The sequence below is a fragment of the Acomys minous genome, assembly GCF_964271855.1.
Source record: "Acomys minous genome assembly, chromosome: 2".
NCBI classification, from domain to species: Eukaryota; Metazoa; Chordata; class Mammalia; order Rodentia; family Muridae; genus Acomys; species Acomys minous.
In genome coordinates, this window is record NC_140484.1 from 66,249,052 (window position 1) to 66,273,904 (window position 24,853).

The window sequence follows — 24,853 nt, forward strand, 5'->3', positions numbered from 1 at the left end:
ATAAGACCAGCCTTGAGCGCTGTGCTAGGAGCCGGAGTACAGAGAAAGAGTCGGAAGCTACAGAGCCAGGGTCTACGCCAGTGTCAGCCTAATGCCTTGTGCCTTTTACTCAGGATTCTGGCACTCAGTCCTTCTCTGGTCTTCTGGATGAGACAATCACCAACCTCTGGGGTCTACCCTAGGTAAGGGAACTCGCCCCACTCCAGGCAGTTGGGTCTAGTTTGGGACGGCTTTGATATATTCTCCTGGGTGCAGTTTCGTTGAGGATTCTGTGAGGGCCCTTGTAGCACTCCATGTGAACACAGCAGGAGCTAAAAGCTACGCAGAATTCCTGTTTGCCTTTCAGAAAAGCGCAGGCTGGAAACCAGGCCCAGGTGCATCACGCAAAGGCACAGTGATGAAAGTTCCCTGGTGTAAGGATGTGGTCAAGGACCTGCTCTGGGCCAGAGGCTCCCCAAGGCTTTCTGTAAACCCAGCTCGTCAGTAGCTGGTCCCACTACCTGATATGTATGGGAAGAACAAAATGAGGAGAGAAAGGGACCTCAGTCTGTCTGAATTCAGAGGCCACTCACTGGCACACACTGAGCACATGCATTGCAGGGGGGCAGAGTGTGGGATGCCAGAGAGGCTGTTGGATTCCCAGCAGCCACCACAGGGACTTTCCTTTAGGGACAGGAACACAGGACCCCTTTGGCCACCAGTATGCAGTCAGATCACCTGAGGGTGCATCTGGGAATTGAGAGTGTCATCTGCAGTGAGACAGGGCCGTGCGGGAACACACACCTCCAGTCACACAAGCTTCGGCTTAGGGTTAGGGTTAGCCTAAGATTTGCTAGGTCATCCACTGATCGTAATGTAACATACAAAAAGTTAGGGTTAGTGAAGGGGGGACGGGGGTCTAGAGAGATGACAGCATTGTCTGCTCTTCCCGAGGTCCTGAATTCAATTCCCAGCAGCCACATGGTGGCTCACAGGCATCTATGATGAGATCTGGTGCCCTTTTCTAGTGTGCAGGCACACATGCAGTCAGAGTACTATACGCACAGTCAATAAATAAATCTTAAAAAAAAAAAAAAAAAAAGAAGAAGTTGAGTTAGCAGTCTGGGTCAGGGTTGATATCCTATTAGGCCACTAACAGTAGTGTACTGAAGTGTCAACATTTCAAACTGTCTTTACTGTAGAAAATCAGTGCCGGGCTTGCTTTCGCTACTTGGTCTCTGAAAACAGTGTTTCTTGCATGTTCCCACTGGGACAAGTCACTTTTCAAGTCACTTGTGGCTTTTGTATCTGGCAGAGTTTCTATGCCTTGTCCTTTCAGCACTAACGTACAGCAGGAGCCTCTCACGCTGGAGTGGCCTCAGCGTGGGTGGCCCAGTTACTCCCCTATAAAAACTAAGATGATGATGATGATGATGATGATGATGATGATTCTTCTTCTTCTTCTTCTTCTTCTTCTTCTTCTTCTTCTTCTTCTTCTTCTTCTTCTTCTTCTTCTTCTTCTTCTTCTTCTTTTTAATCCATGTATTTTATGTGTATGAGTGCACTGTCTTCATGCACATCAGAATGGGCTGTGAACCACTATGTGGTTGCTGGGAATTGAACTCAGGACTTCTGGAAGAGCAGCCAGTGCTCTTAACCACTGAGCCATCTCTCCAGGCCCACAATTAAGATTCTTATTTCACCATCTTCCAAGCTAGCGAAGGAGGAGCTGCCTCTTGACAAACAAGTCCTGCCCTGTAGAACCAGAGCAAGGGGTCAGTTTCCAGAAACCTGGTGATGATTAGCCATAGCAGCACGGTCACCACCCCTGGCTGCCAGCTGAGAACCTGGCATGTGCCAGGCACCAGATGAAACTTCATAGTTATAGAAAGATGCTAGAAAACAGTCAAGAAAAAAGCATGTAGCATAATGCAATCCCATTTTTGTAATAAAGGAAAATCCAAAACATTAGCCACGTGCTTGTCTGTGCTGAGAGGGCGGTCTTCCTCTGTTAGAATTCTCTCTCCAGTGCACACTCCATCAGGTGGACATCACTTCCCTTCTGTTGATTTTGAGTTGTACGGGGCTGGGGACTGGCTCTAGGGCCTCACACATGCTGAGTAAGCGCTGGACCACTGAACTGCACCTCACCCAGTGGACACTTCCCTCTGATGGCAGGCAGATGATACTGTGCTAAGGGCCCACACCTGAGGCACTACAGTGGGTGTGCCCTCAATCCAATTTGTTGTGTATAGGCCTCCCTACTGTGTGGGGGGGGTGGAAGGGGGTTGTCTTCCTCAGAGACTCGGCAGCCTCAACGCTTGCTCCAGCCAAGAGCAAAGCCACAGTAGAGTCTGCGTACATGGGACTCATGAGTTTTAGACTGGCCAGATAGGCCCCAACTAAGGACACATTTACTCAACTAGGACATATTTTCCTTAATAACTAGAGCAGCTCTATACTTCTGGCTTTTCAAATACAAAAGCGCCGCTCACAAATTTGGCCACTAAGTTGAAACACACACTGAACATGTGCTTGCTGGGCTCCCACTGCTGAGAGGCATGGGACATCACCATAAACAGAGAACAGCCACTGAGGTGTGCTGAGCCCCACTACCCAGTGAGGAGCCTCTAACCAGGAGCATAGCAGAAGCAGGCTCTGCAATGCTGGCGAGTGTGGATCAGGGACTTTAAGGTCTGCTACGGCCTGAATATGTCCCCCAACCCCCAAATTTTGGTGCTGGAAACGTAATTCCTGGTGCAACCGCACTGGCAGGTGGGCCTTTGAGAGGTGTTTGGTCATGAGGATTGATACCTCCTGGAAACGGGTTTGAGGGAGTGGGCTGTCTGCTTCCTATCACGGGTTAGGATTCACTATCCCTCCTTTGTGGATGCAGGAAGACACATCCATGGCCATCCTGGAATCAGACACTGAACCTACTGGCCCCTTGATCTTGTTCGCCCCAGTCTCCAGAACTATGAGAGACTATTTCTTGTCTTCACAGTGAGACACTGCATTCCATCAGTGCCAACAGACCAGGAAGGGATAGGCCGACCAATTGTCGTCACCAAGTCTCTCTAGCACTGACAAAACAGTGCTTTGTTTGAATGGCCTGGTCTCAGTGGAAGCCACTGAAAACAAGCAAGGCAGGGGCTGGTGATGCGGCTCGATAGGTAGAGTGGTTCCTTAGAATGCACAGAGCCCTGGGTTCGATCCCAGCACAGCATAAATGAGGCATGGTATCATACTCCTATAATTCTAACACTCCAGAAGTAGAGGCAGGACGCTCAGACATTTCAGATCAATTCTGGACACATTGCAAGTTTGAGACTAGCCTGGGCTATCTGCCAGCCCATCTCAAAATATAAAATAGGGGATGGAAATAGGAAAGGGGAGAAATTGTGTCATTTATAATTTATACATTAATAAATTTTAATATATTATAATTATATGATATACCATATCTTATATATTATAAACATATATATTTATAAAATATAAACTATAATACATTATATAATATAGTATGTATCATGTATTATAATAAATAATAAAATATAATTGTATAAGTATAATTAAAATTATTAAATAATAAATATATGTAAGTAAATGAGCAAGACATTGCCTTATGCATAAGACACTCTCAATGGCTAAGCAAGGCCATCCCAGTCACCGCAGGGCAAACCCAACTGCCCAATCCTTAGCAACTGTTCATGAACTTCAGACCCAGAGTATCCCTGACAGCTGCCTGTGTCTCTAGGTTCTGTGCCTCTCCCAGGCTGGGGAAGGTGGAACAAAAGGAGAAGGAAAGTAGCCAGACAGGGTGAGGCCAGTTGTAACCTATGGCTGCAAAGGTTCTGAGCACACTCCCCAAAGGAATGTGGACAAACTCAGCCCGATTTCCTGGCCGCAGCACTGGGATGGCCGAAGCCTCACGTCTTAACCCTCACTCCACACAGATTCACATCTGCCTCAAGGTCCAGCCTCTGCATCAAGGGTCGCTCTGCCTCACCTCCATCACACAGTTAAGGACAGTGGTTTCTGCTACAAAGGTCAGCCACACTGGTCCCCCCGGGGCCAGCTAGAGACAAAGCCATAAATGTCCACATACTGTTTGTTTGTTTGTAATGAAAAGCCCCTTTGTTTGGAAAACATAACAAAAACAAGAAGGCAGCCACCCTGGGAAGGTACAGAGAAGGACAAGAAGACGAAGCGGCCGTGGGCACTGACCTGAACTTGCCAGTCCGCACCTGCAATGCCCTCATTCCACACTGCTGGGCACCGCCAACGTCACCCACGATGTCATCGCCAATCATGATGGCCTGTCAATAGTGATATATGCTCACAAGTTATGTCAGGAGAGTTTTATTCTTCAGTTTTTCATATATTTTTTCTTCTTTTTTTTTTCTTGACATAATAAACTGCTTGATTTGATGTTAAAGCCACTATCGTCCAAATTAAACAACATAATATTGTCATCATATTGATTTAAAGTCAACCCACCTTGAATATATCTCCGGCTGTTTCCCCTGGGTCATGACCAGTATATATTTATTCAATGTGAAATCAATCAGCTACTGTCAAAGTGATTTGGTGCCCTGAGGACATGAGGAGCCTCTCCACTGGGCGGGCTGTATCGTCCCTGATGCTAAACACTGTGACCACGTGATTGCACTGTGAACAGTAATTCGGTGTCTGGCAAGTCTTTCCAGTCCCCAGTTCAAAAGGTTTGCTTTCAATTGTGAAGAGACTACTTATAAAAGCCAAAACCTAAACACACACACACGCACACGCACACGCACACGCACACACACACACACACACACGTGCAGATGAACATCCACGAGTGCTTATGAATGAATGATACAAGGTTAGGGCAGAATCATGGCCCTGAGAGTTCCTGCACACAGACACACACACACACACACACACACACACACACACACACACACACACGCGCTCGGGCGCACATGCACACACATATACACATGCACACATAATGGACAGGGTTTCAGCAGCAGTCTGTGGGATAGATTCCTCCCCCACACCTGAAATAACCCTCCAACCAGGCAAACTCTCAGAACCAACAGTTCTCAAGGCACTGGGCATCAAGTGAGAAAGCACAGGAAGTGAGTGAGGTGGCTCCGTGACTAGCCCAGCCCCCTGCCTTCAGTGTTTTCACAGTGCAGGTGTGGACTGGGTTGTCTCCTCCGGAAGTCAGCAAGGCCTAAATCCAGGTGTGAGGAGTTAGGGGAGGCTACTATGGAGGTAACAGATTCCATGAGGTAAGGGTGGAGCTCTGACCAGTGTGACTAGGGTCCCTAATGGAGGAGAAAGGGACCCTACAGCTGTCTCCATACAAGCACAGCAAGGGCCACTGGGGGCTGGAGAGATGGCTCAGAGGTTAAGAGCACTGACTGCTCTTCCAAAGGTCACGAGTTCAATTCCCAGCAACCACATGGTAGCTGACAACCATCTGTAACAAGATCTGGTGCAGAATGCTGTATACATAGTAAATAAATCTTTAAAAAAAAAAAAAAAGCAACCACTACAGTTTGGATATGGTTTGAGGGTGTCTCCTAAAGGTGTGTGTGCTGGAGGCTTGGTCTCCAGTGTGACGGTAAAAATGGTAACAGTATTAATCTGTAGGAAATGTAACCAGGAATCACTACATTCAGCAAAACAAACCAGACTTAGAAAGGCAAATAGCTTTCTCTCATAAGCTGACTCTGAAGTTGAAACTCTGTGTGTGTATGTGTGTGTGTGTGCTTTGTGCACACGCATGGGTGCATTTATATATGTGTATGGCTATGGGTCCTGAAACTAGGAAGGTAATCATGTGGAGAAAGGAGTAAATCGCAGGGCAGTGGGAAGTAGACAGCAAACAGTAAACAGTAATGGATTACACAGAAAGAAAAGTAGAGACTGCCTAGCAAAGGGAGGGAACAAGTCGGAGGCAAAGGGGAGCGAGGGGCCAGGCCACACTTGAAAGTCCTCCCTGGATTTCTGTGATCTCTCTTCCACCTCTTTCTGGTGTCTCCCAGCTATATTACAAATACCAGTGACAAACTGGTTCCCATCAATGTCCCTAGATAATCATATGGTGTTTACTCAGACTATTATGGGAAGTCAACACATTTTGGTCTTCTATTACAGTAACACACCTCAGTTCCTTTTAAAACACAATTTTTAAAAAGCCAATTTAGATAGCAATTGAGATGTAATATGAATAAATTAATAAAATATATTTTTAAAAGCCATTTTAAAGAAATCCTGAGCAAATAATAGTCCCCGTGGCATGTGCCCAGCCACAACAAAACATGGAGCCTTCTAGAACAGCGCTGGAGGGCACTGCTAAGAGCTCGAATGGAGTCTTTTGTTTGTTCTGTATCTACCAACTCTCGTGCAGCTGTGTGGAAACCAGCCAGCCACCTGGGAGGACCAGCCAGTAGCATCTAATCTCTATAGTGTGACACCATGGGGGTACTCCCCACATGGACAGGGGACTCCAAAGCCTCAGGTGGACTCCAAAGCCTCAAGTCTTCCAGCAGCTTGCACAGAGTGGCCTCAGGTACAGGTAGCCAGACAATTCATGTTAGACTGGCTTGCCCCTTTCAAGCAGCTGTCCTAAAACCGTTGATATAACTTTTAAACACATAAGGGTTCCAAGTCAGGCATCTACTGCTGTCAAGGGTGCTGGGACCTTTGTATGACTGGGCTCCCTAGGAACGGAACATCAGTTCCAACTACTGCAGGTCATGCCTGGTACCTGCCATGCCCCCGAGAACAGAAAAATGTGTGCATGTGGGCTAGGGCTGTAGCTCAGTCAGTAGAGTTCTTTTCTTTTCTTTTTCTTTCTCTTCTGTAGTCTTAGCTGTCCTGGACTCGCTTTGTAGATCAGGCTGGACTCGAACTCACAGAGATAGATCCACCTTGCCTCTGCTTCCCGAGTACTGGGATTAAAGGCATACGCCACCAATGCCCAGCATCAGTAGAGTTCTTGATTAGTACACACGAGGCTGTGGGTTTGAGCCCCAGCACTGCATATGTGTCCCCAGGAAATAGAGTCAGGAAGACCAGAATTACAAGGTCATCCTCAGCTACATAGTGAGTTCAAGGCCAGCCTGGATACATGAGTTACTGTCTCAAAACAGCTGTTACTTATGGCACACACAAACATACAAAACTAGACAATGGACTTTTGGGCTGGCCTTTGTTGATGTGGCCCAGGGAGATGGTATCGGGGAAAGAACTAATCCCTTGGAGGAGGTGCTGTCACCCTTGGAAGACCATCTGTACGATGGACGCTTTGGACGATGACATGATGCCAGCACGGGGCAGAGCCTCGGGAAGCGGAGACGATGATGGCAGGGAGCTAGGAGTAGACATGGGCAGCCAGCGGGACGCGCAGTGAGCCCTGTCTGGGCCAGCTTGTGGACTCCGCATACCAAAATGCTCTCAGGCCCCCAGGGACTGCACAGATTTACCATCAGTGAAGGGCAATCATCACACCAAGAGGAGCAATTATTGCCAAATCATTTAGGATTTAAAAAATCATTGGCAAGAAGATGGAGGTCAAGAGGTGCACTGTCGGGGGAAATAAAAAAAAAAATCCCTACCTGTCAGGCCTGGCGTTTACTCCTTTCTGACTATGATGTGAGAGAGGGGAGACAGACTTTCAAACCTGAATGGCCGGACTCCAAGAGAAGCCAGAAATATGGAGAGCTGCACGGGCCTGTCACCATCCAAGACAGGTTTTGTGGCTTGGATCTGTAAAGCCCACTCTGGGGCTGGTAACCAGGTCAGTCAGCAGAGCACTTGTCTGGAGTGTATGAGGCCTGCAGTCCATCCGCCAGCACCACATGAAACTGGCGAGCCAGTGTATACCTGAGACCCTGGAATTTGGGAGCCGGAGCGGGAGGGTCAGAAGTTCCAGGTCATCATTGGCCATATAGCGAGGCAGAAGCCAGTCTGGGCTTAAAGAGCAGGTCCTCTGACCTGTCAATCCTGTCTCCCTGAGGGTCTCCCCTCCACCAGCCCAGGTGCACAGAAAAATGGAGCCTGACAGGTGACATGCTTGGGAGGCTTCAGGGCCTAAGGGCTTCCCCTGTGTTTCCTGAGCTGTAGGCTCTCCCTAGACTCTGCTGGGCAGGGAGTATAGCCCCATAGCAGAGAGTGAGGACACCCCACCCCCATAATGAGAGTCCTCAGGGGATATTTACACCTTCAGCTTCCAGGCACCTCAGAAACCTGGATGTGGCACTTGCTAAGCCATTTCTACCATGGGTTAGCACATTTATAAGGACAAACATTAACATGGGAAAAGGCAAGGATCACTGATTTTTTTTTAGTGTGTGTGGGTGTTTTGCCTGCATGAATGTCTACGTGTCCCTGTGCTTGGTGCCCATGGTACCTAAAGAAGGTGCTGGACCCCTGGAACTGGAGTAACAGCCAGTTGGGAGTCACCATAGAGGCACTGGGAATTGAACCTGTGTCCTCTGGAAGAGCAGTCGGTGCTCTTAACAACTGAGCCATCTCTCTAGCCCTAGATCACTGGTTTTTAAAGGAAAAATTGGGTCAGGGATGTGGCTTGCTTAGGAAAGTGCTTGCCTAGCATAGAGAAGCTCTGGGTCCTGTCCCCAGCACTGGACAAAACTGGCATACCTCTGTCATCCCAGAACCTGGAAGGTGGAAGCTGGGTATGATGGCACATTTTAACACCAGACAGAGGCAGGTGGATCTCAAGGCCAGCCTGGTCTACTAAGAGAATCCAGGCCAGCTAGCTAGGGCTACATAGTGAAACTCAGCATCAAAAGCAAAAACAAAAGTAAAATAATAGTGTTGGTAAAGATGTAGAGAAATGGGCAACCTGACATAAACCTTCCAAACTAGGATAAATGATGTGCACTACAACCTCACCTCCAGCATCTGGAACATAACAATGACACAAAAGTATGTACAGTATGCCAGGCGTGGTGGCGCACGCCTTTAGTCCCAGCACTTGGGAGGCAGAGGCAGGTGGATCACTGTGAGTTCAAGGCCAGCCTGGTCTACAAAGTGAGTCCAGGACAGCCAAGGCTACACAGAGAGACCCTGTCTCGAAAAACCAAAAAAAAAAAAAAAAAGTATGTACATTATGTACATACGAAGGTGTATACCAGAGTATATACAAGAGGAAATGAGGGAGCAGCCCAATATCCAATAACAGAGGATTGAATATTTCTGGCATACAAGACGACCCCAACTTTGGCCCTGGTACTTAGCTTCATATGTCTGGCACATATAGTGGGGGAGGGGGGACTGTGGATGATTCCCTGCTCTGTACATGGAGTATGGAACAGGGAGGAGCAAGCTGCACACATCTTCCTGTACCTTGAGGAGAATGTGGGCATGGATTGGCTCATCACCAGAACCCGCCCATTTGGCTTGGAGGGCTGCGTGTCTTTGGGTTGGGTGTGGAGCACACCTTAAAGGGACAGTGTAGGCTGGCACTGGCTGTCTGCTGGCATTTAATAAAGCACCTGGCTGCCTGTGCCCTGCCTGCGAATAGACAAATGCCTGAGTCTGCCACACAGAAATGTGTTGGAAGAGGGGTAGTCTTATACGCTGAGTATATTTTAAACTGGAAAAATTGGAGTCATCTTATATGCTTAGTCTGGAAAATATATAAATATATGTCTGTGTATGCGTGTGTGTGTGTGTGTGTGTGTGTGTGTGTGTGTGTGTGTGTAAGTATACATGAACATATGGTAAAATACTACATAGTCACAAAAAGTACTTCACAAAACTGCTTACATAAGCACAAAAGAAAGTTTTCTCAACAGAATTTGTTGTTGTTGTTTTTTGAGACAGGGTTTCTCTGTGTCACTATAGCTGTCCTGGACTCACTTTGTAGACCAGGCTGGCCTCGAACTCACAGTGATCTGCCTGCCTCTGCCTCCCTAGTGCTGGGATTAAAGGCGTGCGCCACCACACCCAGTTTCTCAACAGAATATTAAGGGGGAAATCAAGTTTCAAATAGCAGAGGATTGTCTTTATTTTGAGTGGAAAAAAATTTAGAAAGGTTAAGTGTGATTGTATTATTCTAAGATGGTGGAATGATGGGTTTTCCCCCTTGATACTTCTCTAAAATTTTTGATCTCCTTTGATAAACAATAAATTTTTTTCTTAATGTGTATATGTTCCTACATGCGTTTATATGCATTATGTGCCTGCAGAAGTCTAAGGAGGCCAGAAGAGGGTGTCAGATCCCCGAGAACTGGAGTTACAGAAGCCTGTGAGCCACTGTATGGTTGCTGGGAGCCAAACCTTGGTCCTCTGCAAGAGCAGCCAGTGAGTGCTCTTACCCGCTCTCCATCTCTCCAGCCCCTGAACTTGTGTTTTAAGGAGAAGGGAATTAACTACTAGAAAAAGCTCTGGGGGGAAACGGTAAGAAACCAAAGCCAGGAGGCTTTAGCAGTACCTTGACTCACACAAAGAGTGCCTCAGCGTGGACTTCCACCATTGCTTCTCTGTGGGGCTGGGTGCTCAACGCTTGGCCAAAGCACTCAAGTCCAGCTGCACTAGACCTGCTCCTGGTTTTTGCTCTCCTGGCTTTATAAACACACACACACACACACACACACACACACTCCTTATCCCAATCATAGGTTACACCATCCCTAAAGAAAATGCATGCAGCTAGGAGCAGGGCTCAGTGACCACAGCAGGAAGGTTTCCATGGAAATATGTAAAGTCATGGCTTTAGAGAAGTAGCCACTCTCACCAGAAGCACAGAATCCCCCAAACCTTATAGGTCTGACCTTTGAAACAGGAGTGAACTGTAGGTCACAGCTCAGTTCTTACACTCAGTCTCCTGTGGATAGCCTACAAGCCTGGCCCTCAACTGCTTTTTTTTTTTTTAACACTAATTTATTTATTATGTTATGGTGAGCAGTGGGTAGGAACGTTGACACTGTGTGCATATGGAGGTCAAAGGGCAACTTGCAGAAATGAGCTATCTCCTTTCATCACGTGGGTTCCAGAGATCAAACTCAAATCATCATTTTTTTGAACAAGTGCTTTTCTGAAGGAGTCCATCACCAGCCCTCAATTGCTCTTCCTTGTGTGTGTACGATGGGGGTCAGTGCGTGAGTGGTACAGTGCAACTCTAAGAGTCGGCTCTCTCCTTCCACCTTCATGTGGGTTCTAGGGATCGAGGTCAGGTACCGATGCGTGCACAGCAAAGCACTTTCAACCACTGAGCCATTTCGTAAGTCTGGTACTAGGCTTTTCTATGACTGTGCCCACTGTACAGAGAGGTTCTCCCCCTGGACAGTGTCTGAAGACATCTGCGACTTCACAGCTTGCAAATGGGGGGAAGGGGCGGTGCTACCATAGCCAGCAGGTGGAGGCCAGGGAGGCTGCAATACATGCCCAGTGTACAGCAAGCTTCTGCCATGGCCTTAGGTATTCTTAGAAGTAATGGGTAAGGAGTGCTGGTCTTCTCCAGATTTCGGCACCTGTCATCTAGGGTAACCCCAGCTCTCTGCTGTCTCTAGGCTGTTTGGGAAAGATCAGGTGGAAACTGGATTGGGGGCTGCCACCCTTGGAGCTCAGGCTCAAAACACCTCTGCAGGGCCATTACCGAGGGAATGGCAGTGATGGCTGTATTGATTAGGACAGGTTGTAACAGTCAAGGTGCGCCTCGACCTGGCACCTGAGCAGGCTGCAGCCCTTCGAGGGCTATTTTCATTAAAAAACAACAACAAGGGGGCTGGAGAGATGGCTCAGCGGTTAAGAGCACTGATTGCTCTTCCAGAGGTCATGAGTTCGATTTCCAGCAACCACATGGTGGCTCACAACCATCTATGTTATCTGATGCCCTTTTCAGCACTGTATGCATAATAATAAATAAATATTTAAAACAACAACAACAACAAAATACAGACCCAGGGATTATTGCTTGTGCATGCATATAGTTAGGTGAAACTGTTTTATGATGTGTACAGATCTCGAGATTCAATTAACTCTAGTGAGCATTTCAGTAGAACAGCAGGCTGGAGCCAGGAGAGGATGACAATGAGGAAGACACACAGGTACTGTGTAGTGAGAATTTTAGATTCTTCAAAAAACACAGTAAGTAGCCCAAGGGGCATGTCCCATGAAAGTCTTCACCTACCAGGAAAGTGGGATAGATGTGAGGACATCCTTTTGGGACTCTAGGTGAGAGAAGTATGGGAAAATGGGAAATAGAAGGATCTAGAGGGTCCTAGAAACCTACAAGTAGAACATTATGACGGGCAGATCTGGGGTCCAGGGGTTCTGCACAAACTATGGCACCAACCAAGGACAATATGTGCAGTAAACATTGAACCCCTACCCAGATCTAGCCAATGGACAGGACATTCTCCACCGTTGAGTGGAGAGTGGGGTCTGACTTTCACATGAACTCTGGTGCCCCATATTTGACCACGTTTCCTTGATGGGGAGGCCTGGTGGCACTCAGGGGAAGGATAGCAGGCTACCAAGAAGAGACTTGATACCCTATGAGCATATACAGGGGGAGGAGGTCCCCCTCAGTCACAGTCATAGGGGAGGGGAGTAGGGTGAAAGTGGGAGGGAGGGAAAAATGGGAGGATACAAGGGATGGGATAACAATTGAGATGTAATATCAATGAATTAATCAACAAATCAAAAATTTAAAACACATAGTAAGATTGTAAGAACATGTTTTTGTTTTAATCCCAGGTGTGGGGATATGGGGCTGTTTTGCAGCAGCTGACTATGATTTGCCTCCTGCTCTGGCGGGGTGTGATTTTGCCAGCTGCAGATAGTTTCTGCAAGTGTGTGACATTTAGAATTCTGGGAACTTTTCAGAGACCATATAAATGCTAGAGCCTCGATGGCTGGGTGGCTGGTTGGATGCTGTTGGCTGTGGTTTATTCAGTAGTCTTGTACAAAGAAAAAAAAAAAACAAGAAGCAGCAGCAGTTAGATACTCTGATAGCCAAACTTGCCCCCAAAGAGCTGGAGACCCCCAATCAGCAGGAAGTAGTCTAATGAGAACAATGGTCCCTTTCTTCTCCATCCTTTTTTCCCCCTCTTGTCAGGGGGTTCAAAAAGAAGGAGTAGAGAACAGTGGAAGAGAAAAGAACCCACAAAGCAGCAAATGCCGGCTGCAGTACTGCATTTACATTTAGACTGGACTGGGCCACCAAATGCCAGGCACAAAGCACAGGTGTGCATCAGAGCACACATATGGAGGAGAGGGGACAGGTTCCAGGAGTCAGCTCTCACCTTCTACCCTGGGGGTCTGGTCACCAGGCCTGGCTCTAGGTGATTTTGCCCACTAAGCTATCAAGTCAGCCCAAGCTGTAGAACCCACACAAGAGCAGGTAGGTACTCAGGAAGTGGCATTCCTGATGTGCCTGTGCCTCAACTGCTGTTAACCGATAGTCCACTCTCGGCATCGGTGGGCATGCGTGTCCTAGCCAAGGCCTATAAAGGGACTCCATGCGTGATTCTGCACCTAGCTTCCTGTCCTTGGCAGACCGTGTCCACAGTTCATCCCTCCACATTATGACTCAATAATACCTCCCTGTACGAATGGCCGACCCATTCATAGGGGATAGGCAGGCTTCTGAGTTCTGTTTAACCTTCTAGTTACTGCGAATATAGCTTCCATGAACATCTGTAAATGGATATAGCTTCCATGAACATCTGTAAATGGATATAGCTTCCATGAACATCTGTAAATGGATATAGCTTCCATGAACATCTGTAAATGGATATAGGTTCCATGAACATCTGTAAATGGTTTTAGGGGGCTGTTTGTTTCTGTGGTGCTGGGACTCAAACCCAGGGCAAAAGGTCAACTTCTCAGCCACCCTCAGACCCTACGTGGGTTTTGCTGCTGTTGTCATCTGAATACTGGTACCAGTTCATCTGCGTCTACTAGGAGCACAGTCATGGGGGCAGACAGCAACTCATTTAATACTGAAGACTCACCCAAGACTCCCCAGAAACGGTGGGGGCACTCATCACGGTCTTAGCAGCAGAACACAGGGGTTCCAGACTCTCCGCGTGAACACTTGCAATTTTTTACTACTTCTCTCTTTTAGCGGCCATATTAGATGACTTTTTTTTTTTTTTTTTTTTTTTTGGACTTGTGGTCCTAATGAGCCAGGAGACTGACCACCTTGTTATAGACTCTTTGGTCATTGCCTGGGATTTTACTGCTTTGTGGTAGTGCTAAAATGCCACGTCTTAAAAGAAATACAACATGAAAGGATGCAACAGGTCTAAGATTTGCGTTAAAACATGATGGTGGGGCTGGAGAGATGGCTCAGCAGTTGGGAGCACTAACTGTTCTTCCAGAGGACCCAAGTTCAATTCCCAGCACCCACATGGCAGCTCACAACTGTCTGTAACTACAAAATCTGACACCCGTAGACATACAATGCATATAAAATAAAAATAAATTTAAAAATAAAAAAATAAAACATGATGGTAAAGCTAGACAATAATAATCCCGGCACTCAGGAGGCTGAGCCCAGCCTGGTCTACAGAATGAGTTCCAGGACAGCTAGGGTTACACAGAGAAACCCTGTCTCAAAAAAACAAAAACAAAAACAAAACAAAACAAAAAAACCAAAACCAAAACCAACTAACCAACAAACAAACAACTAACCAAACAAAACCTCACAGAAAACATGATAGTAAAAAAATTAGTTCTGGGGCTTAGCTGGAAAAGAGCTTTGTGTGCAAGGATGAGGACCTAGGTTCTAATCCCTAGACCCATGGGAAGGTGGGCACACACCTGTAGTCCTAGGGTCCCTATGTTGAGTTGGGAGGTAGGGACAGGAGGATCCTTGGAAGCTCAGTGGCTGTCAACTTGACATGCGCAGTGGCAGATAAGAGAGACCCTGTCTCAAGTAGAGTGGAACACAGGGACTAACAACTAAGGTTGTCCTCTGCCCTGCACACACACACTGTGGCACGGGTGACTTACATACCTGTGCATGCATGTGCATGTACACGGACACAGAAAACAAGAAAGGAAAGTATTTATTTTTTAAGAGGAAAAAAAATATTCTAAGAGGGGAATATGTGCAATCCAGTTGTTGGGATGAGTAACTGCCTCGTTCCTCACAGTTAGAAAGGCTCTGGGCCAGCAAGATGGCTCAGTGGGTAACGGTACATGCCCCTGATCCTGACAATCTGAGTTTGGACCCTAGAACCCACACAGTGGAAGGAGAGAATGAATTCACACAAGCCCACACTGGAAATAAGTAAATAAATAAATGTTATTTTTAAAACGTAAAGAAGAAAGGACATTCTGCTATGCCTACCTGGTGGGCTTCCACCCCTATGGCTTGTAGGGCAGACCTGAAGAACTCAGGGGAGGGTTTCCCCACCACTTCAGCCTCGATACCACAGGCGTACTGGCAAAGAGAGGACACAGCATGAGTCTGAGATGAGGAACAGGAGCCTGAGCACACACGGGAAGACTGTCTCATGGAGATCAGGGCCCTTCACAAAGCAGGATGCTATGGGCCTCAAAAACACATCACAGGCAAGTGTGTCACGGGTTCACAATAGGCTGCAGCCCAGAATGCTTAAGGCAACTACCTCCAGCTCTGGCACTCCAGGGCTGCCCACAGCAAGTGGTATACCATACCGAGCAAAGCCACAAGCCTCCCAAGGGACAGGATACCAAAGTTCTCATTTGCCTGCTCAGCTACAATCCCGTCTCTGCCCACCCGCTCTGCCCAGGCCCTCCTAAGAGGGTCCAGGATTCAATCCACCCACTCCACTCACCCTTCCCTGGGCAGGGGCTGCTACCACTGTGGGCACGGGATGGGGTATAGCAGGAGTCTAGGCAGGGAAAACTGATAGGCCACAGTCACAGTGGACTCAAGGAGTCTGGGTCCCACAGGTGGCTTTGTAACCTAGAAGGACATCTCAGAAGCAGGCCGGGGAGGACGCACCAAGCCTGGGGCGTTACAAGGCCAGGAAGGAGGCAGGTGATCTGCACAGACACCGTGAGTCAGAGAAGAGTGGTAAAAGAGCATGCTGCCAGAGAGCACCGGGAGGTTGGCCTGGGGGTGGGGGGTGGGGGGAAAGGGGAACGACACATGTAGCAACTGTGTGATGACCCAGGCAATGGACCTTGAGGAAGGGAGTATGTGGCCAGAAGTCCCCACACAGGAGGCTCGGAAACAGGAAAGGCTACTTGCATGTATAGTACACCCTCTCCTCCAGAAAGCCTGCAGAGGGCATGGGACAGAACCGGGGCAGGTACCTCGAGTGCTTTCATGTAGCATCCAACATCCAGCATCAGGCCGGAGGTCTCCTTGTAGTAACGCCTGCAAGAGGGCAGAAGGGAAGAGGTGAAGAGAGCGCCACAGGTGCAGGTCAGCACCAACGCCATGCTGAGAGTGACCGATGGAGGCCACATGGCGGAACCAGAAGGCCAGCAGCCCTAGGAAACCGTGAGTCATTCAGCTAGGCAGCCCCCTGCTGATGGCCTTGTTGGGACCCTACCACAATGATTAACCAGGGACCCAAGGGGGACAGATGGATCCAGTTCGTCACACAGAGGAAGACAAGTGACCCGTGTTCTGGGAAGGGATGGCAGGCCCCCGGAGCATGTGCTGCACTCCCTAATCGCAAATGATTAACCCCTGACTGCTGCCCGAGGAGGAGACTCCATTAGTTCCACAGCAGCCTGCCACGTCTCCTGTTGGCCGGGGTCAGGCAAGGTGCCAGGTTTCACGGGCACCGGCTGCTTCCAAGAGACAAGACCGCCTTCTAAGCCTCGCAGAGACAGTGCAGGCTCAGCTCCTGGGAGGGCTCCTCAATTTATTCTCACTGCTCTTCCAAGCGCCCACAGGCCCACCCCACGTCAGGCCAAGGCTTCGAGGTACATGGCGTCCTGACGGCAAAGTCATCCACACCTGGAGCTCTCTGAGCAAAGTCATGTGACCGTAAAGAGGCAAGGAAGTGGCTTCTTCATCATGCTCTAGAGATGAGGTTCCCTGAGACCCAGGAACAGTACAGGGAACTAAGTTTGGAATTACTGTCACCTTCCTTCTATGTTCAGCAGGGCACATTAACTAAGCATGCATAGAAAGGGACGTAGGGTGGCTTCAACAGTTCTCTCTCTCTCCCTCCTTCCCTCTCTCTCCATCCCTCCCTCTCTCTCCTCTCTCAGTTTTTCTTTTGATGACAGGGTTTCTCTGTGTAGCCTTGGCTGTCCTGGACTTGCTTTGTAGACCAGGTTGGCCTCGAACTCACAGCAATCCGCCTGTCTCTGCCTCCCTGAGTGCTGGAATTAAAGGAGCATGCCATGACACCCGGCTCTTTCTCTGCTTTCTAACAGTGACTCTGGTCTATGTAAGCTTTTAGCCCTCAGCTTCTTCACCTGTAAATTGGTCAAAACAAATGAACCGCCTACATCTCGGGCCATTGTGGAGCTTGGATAAAATAACACACTTAAAGTTCCTTACATGATGTCCAGAACACAAATACTATTCCACAAAAGGCTGGAGAATGTTCCTGTAAGTAGCTGTTCACTGGAGCTGAGACACAGGCCCTGAGACAGGAGCTCAGTGGAAAAATGAATACAAGCTCCCAGGCCTGGTGGTGGCAGCATGCCTGTAATCCAGCACTCAGGCAGCTGAGGCAGGAGGATTGTGAATTCTAGGCCAGCCCGGGATACATAACAGATCCCATCTCAAGAATTTCTTTTCTTTTTCTTCTTTTCATGTGTATGTGTCAGAACATGGTCTAAGAATGGAGTTCTGTGAGGAGAATTCTAAGTGCTTGTGAGAAAACTCCAAACCAAACAAAAAAATCCAAAACACCAAGAGTCTTGTGACCTCCGTTTCTCTAAAACATAGAATTGTTCTTGGGGTGTATTTTTTGCTCCTCCCAGGTAGAGTGGATGGGAGTGAGCTTACTTCAGATCACTCATTAGTGCTTGCTGCTGTTATTCAATTAAATGTTTAAATTATGCTTTATATGCCTCTATAGAAAAATGTATTTTTGCCACATGCAGTTTGTCCTTTTGTATATAATTTGAACTCATCATGAGCACTTTACTCGTGTGGTTTCTCTTAACCCTCCAAGTATAAATTGTCTGATGTTCTGCATAAAATTGACTATTTCATGAGACTTCAGTCCACCTCATTTGTCAGTTCCATTCTCCGAGGTCCCCACGGCCTCTATAGCGGTGACATGTATGTGTGTGCGATGTGAGTGTACGTGCCTGCAGAGGCCTGATGCTAGTTATCAGGAAACTCTTTGGCCCACTCCTTCACCTTGCGAGAAATGGTCTCGCAATCAAATCCAGGGCATGCTAATACAGCCAGTCTTGCCACACAGCTTGCTCTTGGAATCTCTGTCTCTACAAGGCTGGAAGCACAGGCAATGTGCCTCACCCAGCGGTCATGTAGGCTCTGGGGATCCAAACTCCAGCCTGCTTGCTTGCATGCCAACAGCGTTAGCCACTAAACTGTCTCCAAAGCCTTTAAAAAATGTTATTTAAAAAAAAAACTGTCCTGGTGCTGATGAGGTGGCTCATTGAGTAGCACACATGAGGACCTTCAGATCCCCAGATCACACATGAAACCATGGTACCATACGTCTGCAATCCCAGCTCTCCTGAGGTAGAGACAGAAAAGGCCCAGAAGTTAGCCTGGCAAACACAGAGGCAAACAACAAAGGGACTCTGTCTCAAACAAAGTGGAAGGTGAAGAAGTGACACCTGAAGCTGTCCTATGACCTCCACACCCTGGCATGAACACACCTACACTTACAAACACAGACAGTCAGACAGACAGACAGACACACACACACCTATACTCACAGAAACACACACCTGTGACCTCCACATGCACACCCTGATATGAGCATTCCTACACTCACAACACACACACACATACACACACACACACTATTTGCTTTATTCTCTCTCTCTGTTTTGTTTGTTTTCTTTGATTTTTTTTTTCAAGACAAGGCTTATTGGTGTAACAGAGACCTGGCTGTCCTGGACTGGCTTTGTAGACCAGGCTGGCCTTGAACTCAGAGAGATTCCTCTGTCTCTGCCTCCTGAGTGCTGGGATTAAAGGTGAGCACAACCATGCCCAGCTCTTTTCTCTATTTTCACAATAAACTGTTAATGACTATTTCCTTAGCCAGGTCCAGAGTTTCAGGAACTATTGAATGATAAACAGAATTTGGCCAGCAGAGGGAGACACTGGTGCTGGGGCTGCGCTGTCTGGGCAGCAGGCAGTTTATCCTTCTCAGTACAGGACTCTCTTGCAGGGCCAAGGACATGCCGAGACCTGGCATGCACCCCTGGACTCCCAGTGCAGAGGAGATGGAAACAGACCCACAGAACAAACATGGTGAGGTGCATGGGTGACAAAGGCGCACCTTCTGAGAGAAGAGATAACTAAGCTGTGTCCTGAGGGAGAGCAGGCCACTCTGTGAGGGGAAGAAGTGTGAAGCCCCAAAGACCCACTTTGAGATCACCAGAGCATGGGGGGGCCATCTCCAAACCCACAGCTGGGCCACCGTAATTAGACAAGGGCCCTCAGGAGGCTCCAGAGGCTACAAGCCTTGTTCCAATGGGCGGCCTGAGGAAGCCGCCAGGAGAGGATTATCAGGAGTCTCCCAAAATAAGGGGTGAGTATTAGTGGGTTGGACAAAGCAGGGACAGACCTAACTGGGTTCAGGAGCAAACGGAAACTTCCAAAACAAAACTGTAACAGGGGCAGCTGTGTGCAGCTGAGGATTCTGGGGGTTTCCGGGCTGCCCCAGGAACAGCTGGAGAACACAGAGGAGACTGGGTGGATGAGAAAAAGCCTCTCATTTGGAAATCTCACCCCTAATGAGTCCTGGAAACACAGCTCTGCTGGCCTCGGATCCAGAGATTTATTCTTTTTTTTTTTTTTCCTAGACAGAGTTTCTCTGTGTAACCTTGGCTATCCTGGACTCACTTGTAGACCAGGCTGGCCTCAAACTCACAAAGATCCACCTGCCTCTGCCTCCCAAGTGTTGGGATTAAAGGGCGTGCGCCACCATGCCTGGCTCGGAGGTTTATTCTAAAGTAAGAACTTCTGGGTATTCAGACTCTCTAGGTGCCTGGAAATACACAGACAGAGCCTGACCTTCTGAGCCTGATCCTCAGAAATCAACATGAGAACTTTTAATCCCCACCCCATCTCTTTTCTTCTCTCAAGAAACAGAGACTTGTTTTTGCAATAGGTTCTCACTATGTAGCCTGGCTGCCCGGGCATTCTTTATGCCTGGCCTCCAACTCAAGACATCCTTCTGCCTCCACGCCCCAAGCGCTGGAATTACAGGTGGGCGCCACCACCTCAGTTTATGTGGTTCTGGGGATGGAACCCAGAGCTTCATGCGTGCTAGGCAAGCCCTCCACCAGCCTGCTACACTCCACTCACCCCTCCCAACTTTCTTTGTTTCTCTCTTTCATTGAACCTAGGCTGCTTTTTTCTTTTTCTTTTTTTTTCTTTTTCTTTCTTTCTTTATTTTTTTTTTGAAACAGGGTTTCCCTGTGTAGCCTTGGCTGTCCTGGACTCACTTTGTAGATCAGGCTGGCCTCGAACTCACAGTGATTTGCCTGCCTCTGCCTCCTAAGTGCTGTGATTAAAGGCAGATTAAAGGTGTGTACCACCATGCCCAGCTGAAGTCCTAGGCTGCTTTTGACAGAGCCCACAATTCCTCTGCATTTCTTACTCATTCAGGAAAACAAAAACCCACTTGAAGCCAGCGGTTGATTTACATCCCTTCACTAGCAACTGGATGTGTAGTTTTCCTTCCTTTCTGGCACAGTGTGGCCTGCTGAGGCCCTGGGAAGGCCCTGGTCCCTGCAGCCACGGAGGGCCACTGTGGCTACTGGGAGATGCAGGCCAGAGGAGCAGTCACATCTGATTTTATGCTTCGCGCTCCTGCCGTTTCCGATTCCTCGGTGCAGCCTCCCTGCAAAATGACCACTTGACCTCTCCCAGAAGAGCCATTAACCTCCATAGTCTGCGGAGTAAACAGCTTAATTTTCTGATGGCGGCATGACAGCAGAAATTACAAAGCCAATTCCCTCTCTCGGTCCACACAGATGCCAAATGTAAATCACTCCATTTTGAGGACAGGGGCATCCTGCCTCCCTGCACCCTCAGGAAGGCCACCCCAGCCTTGACTGTACTGATAGGAATTCTTCCTCGGCCCTTGGGCTGCCCAGAAAAGCTGCCACCCTGGGGGGAGGGGGGTCAGGGGCTGTTGAGCCCTTTCTTGGGGTTTGAACACCTTACCCTTCACCCAAGTCGGAATCTAGAGGGCTGAAGGCCCCACTTGTATCAAATCAACCCTCACCTCTTACTGAGTCTGTCAAAGTTCTCACCCAGGCAAGAGCAAACAATTCCTGTTTTCATCTTTTTTTTTTCACCAATGTACTTATTCAAGCCATTAACTCATAATCTGGAATAACCTCCAGCAATGATGAGACTTCATCAAAGAAAAATGCATCGACATAAATGACTTATAATATTGCTTTCTCATTATGCACATTTTCTAGTACAGATTTGCCAACTCAAATATCCAAGGGCAGGGCTTAGGTCTATGAGTTAGGCAGGCCAAGTGTGCCTAGATCAAGGGGCATGAGGGCCCAGTCACCAAAGTACTGGATGGAAATGCTTCCAGCAGGATGCCCTGCTGCCTACCAAGCTGGGCAAGACCGCCAAGGCATCATGCAACCTCAAGAGTGTGAGATTCTGAACTCCCAGTACTGTTCCTCTTGGCCAGGACAGATGTGCACATCCTTCTGAAATCAGCTCACAAGATGGATAAGTAGGTCACAGAGATATTTGGTCACTAGGTACAAAGTTGTTTGCAAGATGCTGTTTACTGACAAGAAGAAACAGGCCCAGGGACCTGGGGAGAGAGCTCAGTGCTTAAACCCTTTTGCTGTATAAATGTGAGGACTGGAGCTCAGGTCCCCAGCTCACATCAATGCCTGCCGGACATGGTGAGCCGCCTGTAATTCCAGCTCTGGAAGACAGAGACAGAGGAGTGCTTCCCCCCCACCACCACACACACACACACACACACACACACACACACACACACACACACACACACGTACATGCATACATGAAAATAGAAAAAACCCACAGCTGACAAAAACGATGTCAAGCCTGGCTCCTACATTATTAGCTCCTTCTCTTGTTGCTGTGAGCAACTATGTAACAACTTAAGAAAGGAAGGAACCCGGGAGGCAAAGGCTGGAAGCAGCTGGGTCACACTGCACCCACAGTTAGGAAGCAGAGAGAGGCGAGTGCTGGTCTTGAGTCAGCGCCCTCCTTTTTCCCTCTTTTCTCCAGGACACTAGCACATGGGATGTTGCCCTTTAAGCTGTGTACCTCAGGTATCTATAGGTACACGGAGAGGTGTGCGCCTTCGGTAGTTCTAAACCCAGCCATGGTCACAGCATCAGATGAATGCATGCATCTGTAAGCATCCATTTGAGCACATGCACCCAGATGCTGGTGTTTGTGCTCTGCACTGAGGCTGCAAATAACTTTAATTTTCTTCTTAGGCTCGATGATTTCTAAGTATTGGCAATGAATACGTGGCAAGGGAAGATGTTTGCAGTCCTTGGGATACAGCCTTGGCCAGCATGTACAAAGCCTTAAGTTCAGTGCCCAGTACTGAAGGGGAAGGGGGAAAATGCTTTGTTGGCTATGATGGCACATGCCTACAGTTCAAAGGTCAGGGCATAGAGGAAAGGAAACCAGAAGTTGAAAACGAACCTCAACTACACTGAACATAACCAGCTTCAGGCCAGCCGTGGGGGTATGCCTGGCCTCATCTCAAAAGCAAATAAACAAAAACCAGAGCTGGAGAGACAGCTCCACACTTGTTCTTACAGAGGGCGTGTGTTTAGTTCCAGAAATTCACACGGCAGCTCACAACCAGCCGTAACGCCCCTTCCAAGGACTCTGACACCTTTTCTGACCTCTGTGGGTAGCAGGCACGTATGCAGTGCACATACTTAGATGTAGGCAAAACACTAATATATATTTAAGAAGTTTTAAAAAGCAGTGGTGGTGCAGAGGCAGAGGCAGGCTGAGTTTGAGGCCAGCCTGGTCTGCAGAGTGAGTTCCAAGATAGTCAGGGCTATACAGAGAAACCCTATCTCATAAGTAAATAAATAAATAAAATTAAAAATCAAAACAAAGTAAGGAAGGAAGAAAAGAGGGAGAGAAAGATGTTAAGTAAACAATGATTTCATTAAAAAAAAAAAAAGATGGTGCTAGAGTTTGCATCCTGAATGTGCCCCAAGACCGTGTGTGAGCTTGGTCTTCAGCCAGTGGCAGTGTTAAGAGGTGATAGACCCTTAAGGAGGTGAAGTCCAGTAAAAAATAAGTTAGGTATCTAAAGGGGGGGAGGGATACTGGGATTCCTCCTCATTTTCTTTCTGCTTCCCAGCCTCCCACTGACACTCTTACCTCAATGTCCCCCCTCACCACAGGCTAAAAGCAAGGGGCCATGAAGCTTCTAAAACTGTGAGCCTCCCTTTAAGCTATTTACCTCAGGTATCTGTTGGCGCAATGGGAGCTGACTACATGGTGTTGAGGAATATGCTAGAAGCACAGCTGAAGCCAAATCCCAACGCTACAGAGATGGCACCTGGGACCCAGCACCCAGCCCGGAGCATCCTCCCAGACCCCAAGTCCACCTATTACTGCATCAAGTATCCCTAGAAACCATTCAGGACCATCTCGTGTTATGTCCTGTGCTAGGGAACCTTTGCCTCCTTTACACTGGACAGTCAACACCTGGCCTTTGAGATCTCCTCAGGGCGCGGATGTTCACTGAAGCCCCCACTCACCTCCTGGCCCAAGATTCATACAGAAACTTGGTCCAACAGCTCTGGAAAGATTATTAAAAGGGTAAAAAAAAAAAAAGAGGAATGAAGAGAAAAAAGCAAGAAAGGGAGGAAAGGTCCCTGCACTCACCCCACCCCACCTGTCTGCATCCATCTCTATGTGGTCCCATAGGAGAGACTCAGAAAGCATCCGCCAGAGCTGCCCAGCACGAACCCCCTGCCTCGGACTCACCCTTTCCCCAGTGATATGAGCACAGGCTTTTCCAGCTCCATGAGCACCTGGAAGGCTCTGTTCATGTTCTGATAGGAAAAGCCTTCACCAGCATCCGCAATCACCACACAGTTTGGGTTGGACTTGTCAACATCATCAAATTCTGAGCGGACTCCTGGAAAGGCATGAGAGACAAACAGCCTTGTTCAAGCCCAGAACGTGGCCTACTCCCAGCTCCTAACAGGGGCACTTTCTTCCTGTCATATTCTGCCTGGCGGAATATGTATTTCATAACAGCCCTGTGGTGGTTTGAATAAAAAAGGTCCCCCACAGGCTCATAGGGAGTGTGGCCTTGCTGGAGTGGGTGTGGCATCCTTGGAGGAAGTGTGTCACTGAGGGTGGGCTCTGAGGTTTAAAATGCTCAAGCCAAGCCCAGCGTCATTCTCTCTTCCTGCTGCCTATAGGTTCAGATGTAGAACTCTCAGCTCCCCCTCCAGCACCATGTCTGCCTGCACGCTGCCATGTTTCCCACCATGATGATAATGGACTAGACCTCTGAACTGTAAGTCAGCCCCAATCAAATGTTTTCCTTTACACGTGGGTGGTACACGCCTTTAATCCCAGCACTTAGGAGGCAAGGCAGGTAGATCTCTGTTCAAGGCTAGCTTGGTCTACAGAGTGAGTTCTGGGACAGCCAGGGCTACACAGAGAAACTCTGGGGTGGGAAAGAGGATGGGAACCACCATGATCATGGCATCTCTTCCACAGCAA

At 48.2% G+C, this 24,853-nt stretch overlaps 1 protein-coding gene across 4 annotated transcripts in view; it reads right to left on the bottom strand.

The window, feature by feature from the left end:
• Nucleotides 1–24,853, bottom strand: part of LHPP (phospholysine phosphohistidine inorganic pyrophosphate phosphatase) — a 95,448-nt gene that overhangs the window by 48,162 nt on the left and 22,433 nt on the right. For 2 of the 4 annotated variants that reach the window (XR_014777548.1, XM_084773861.1), the window contains exons 3-6: nt 24,104–24,257; nt 16,264–16,327; nt 15,311–15,403; nt 4,210–4,301 (exon numbers count right to left, since the gene is read on the bottom strand). Coding sequence is in view for 3 of the 4 variants with exons in the window: in XM_084773861.1 (XP_084629987.1) it covers nt 4,210–4,301; nt 15,311–15,403; nt 16,264–16,327; nt 24,104–24,257 (403 nt within the window). In the remaining variant the exon portion in view is untranslated. Of the gene's footprint in view, nt 1–805; nt 1,735–4,209; nt 4,302–15,310; nt 15,404–16,263; nt 16,328–24,103; nt 24,258–24,853 lie in introns of those variants that run through there. The other 2 variants (XM_084773862.1, XM_084773863.1) reach the window with 2 other exon arrangements.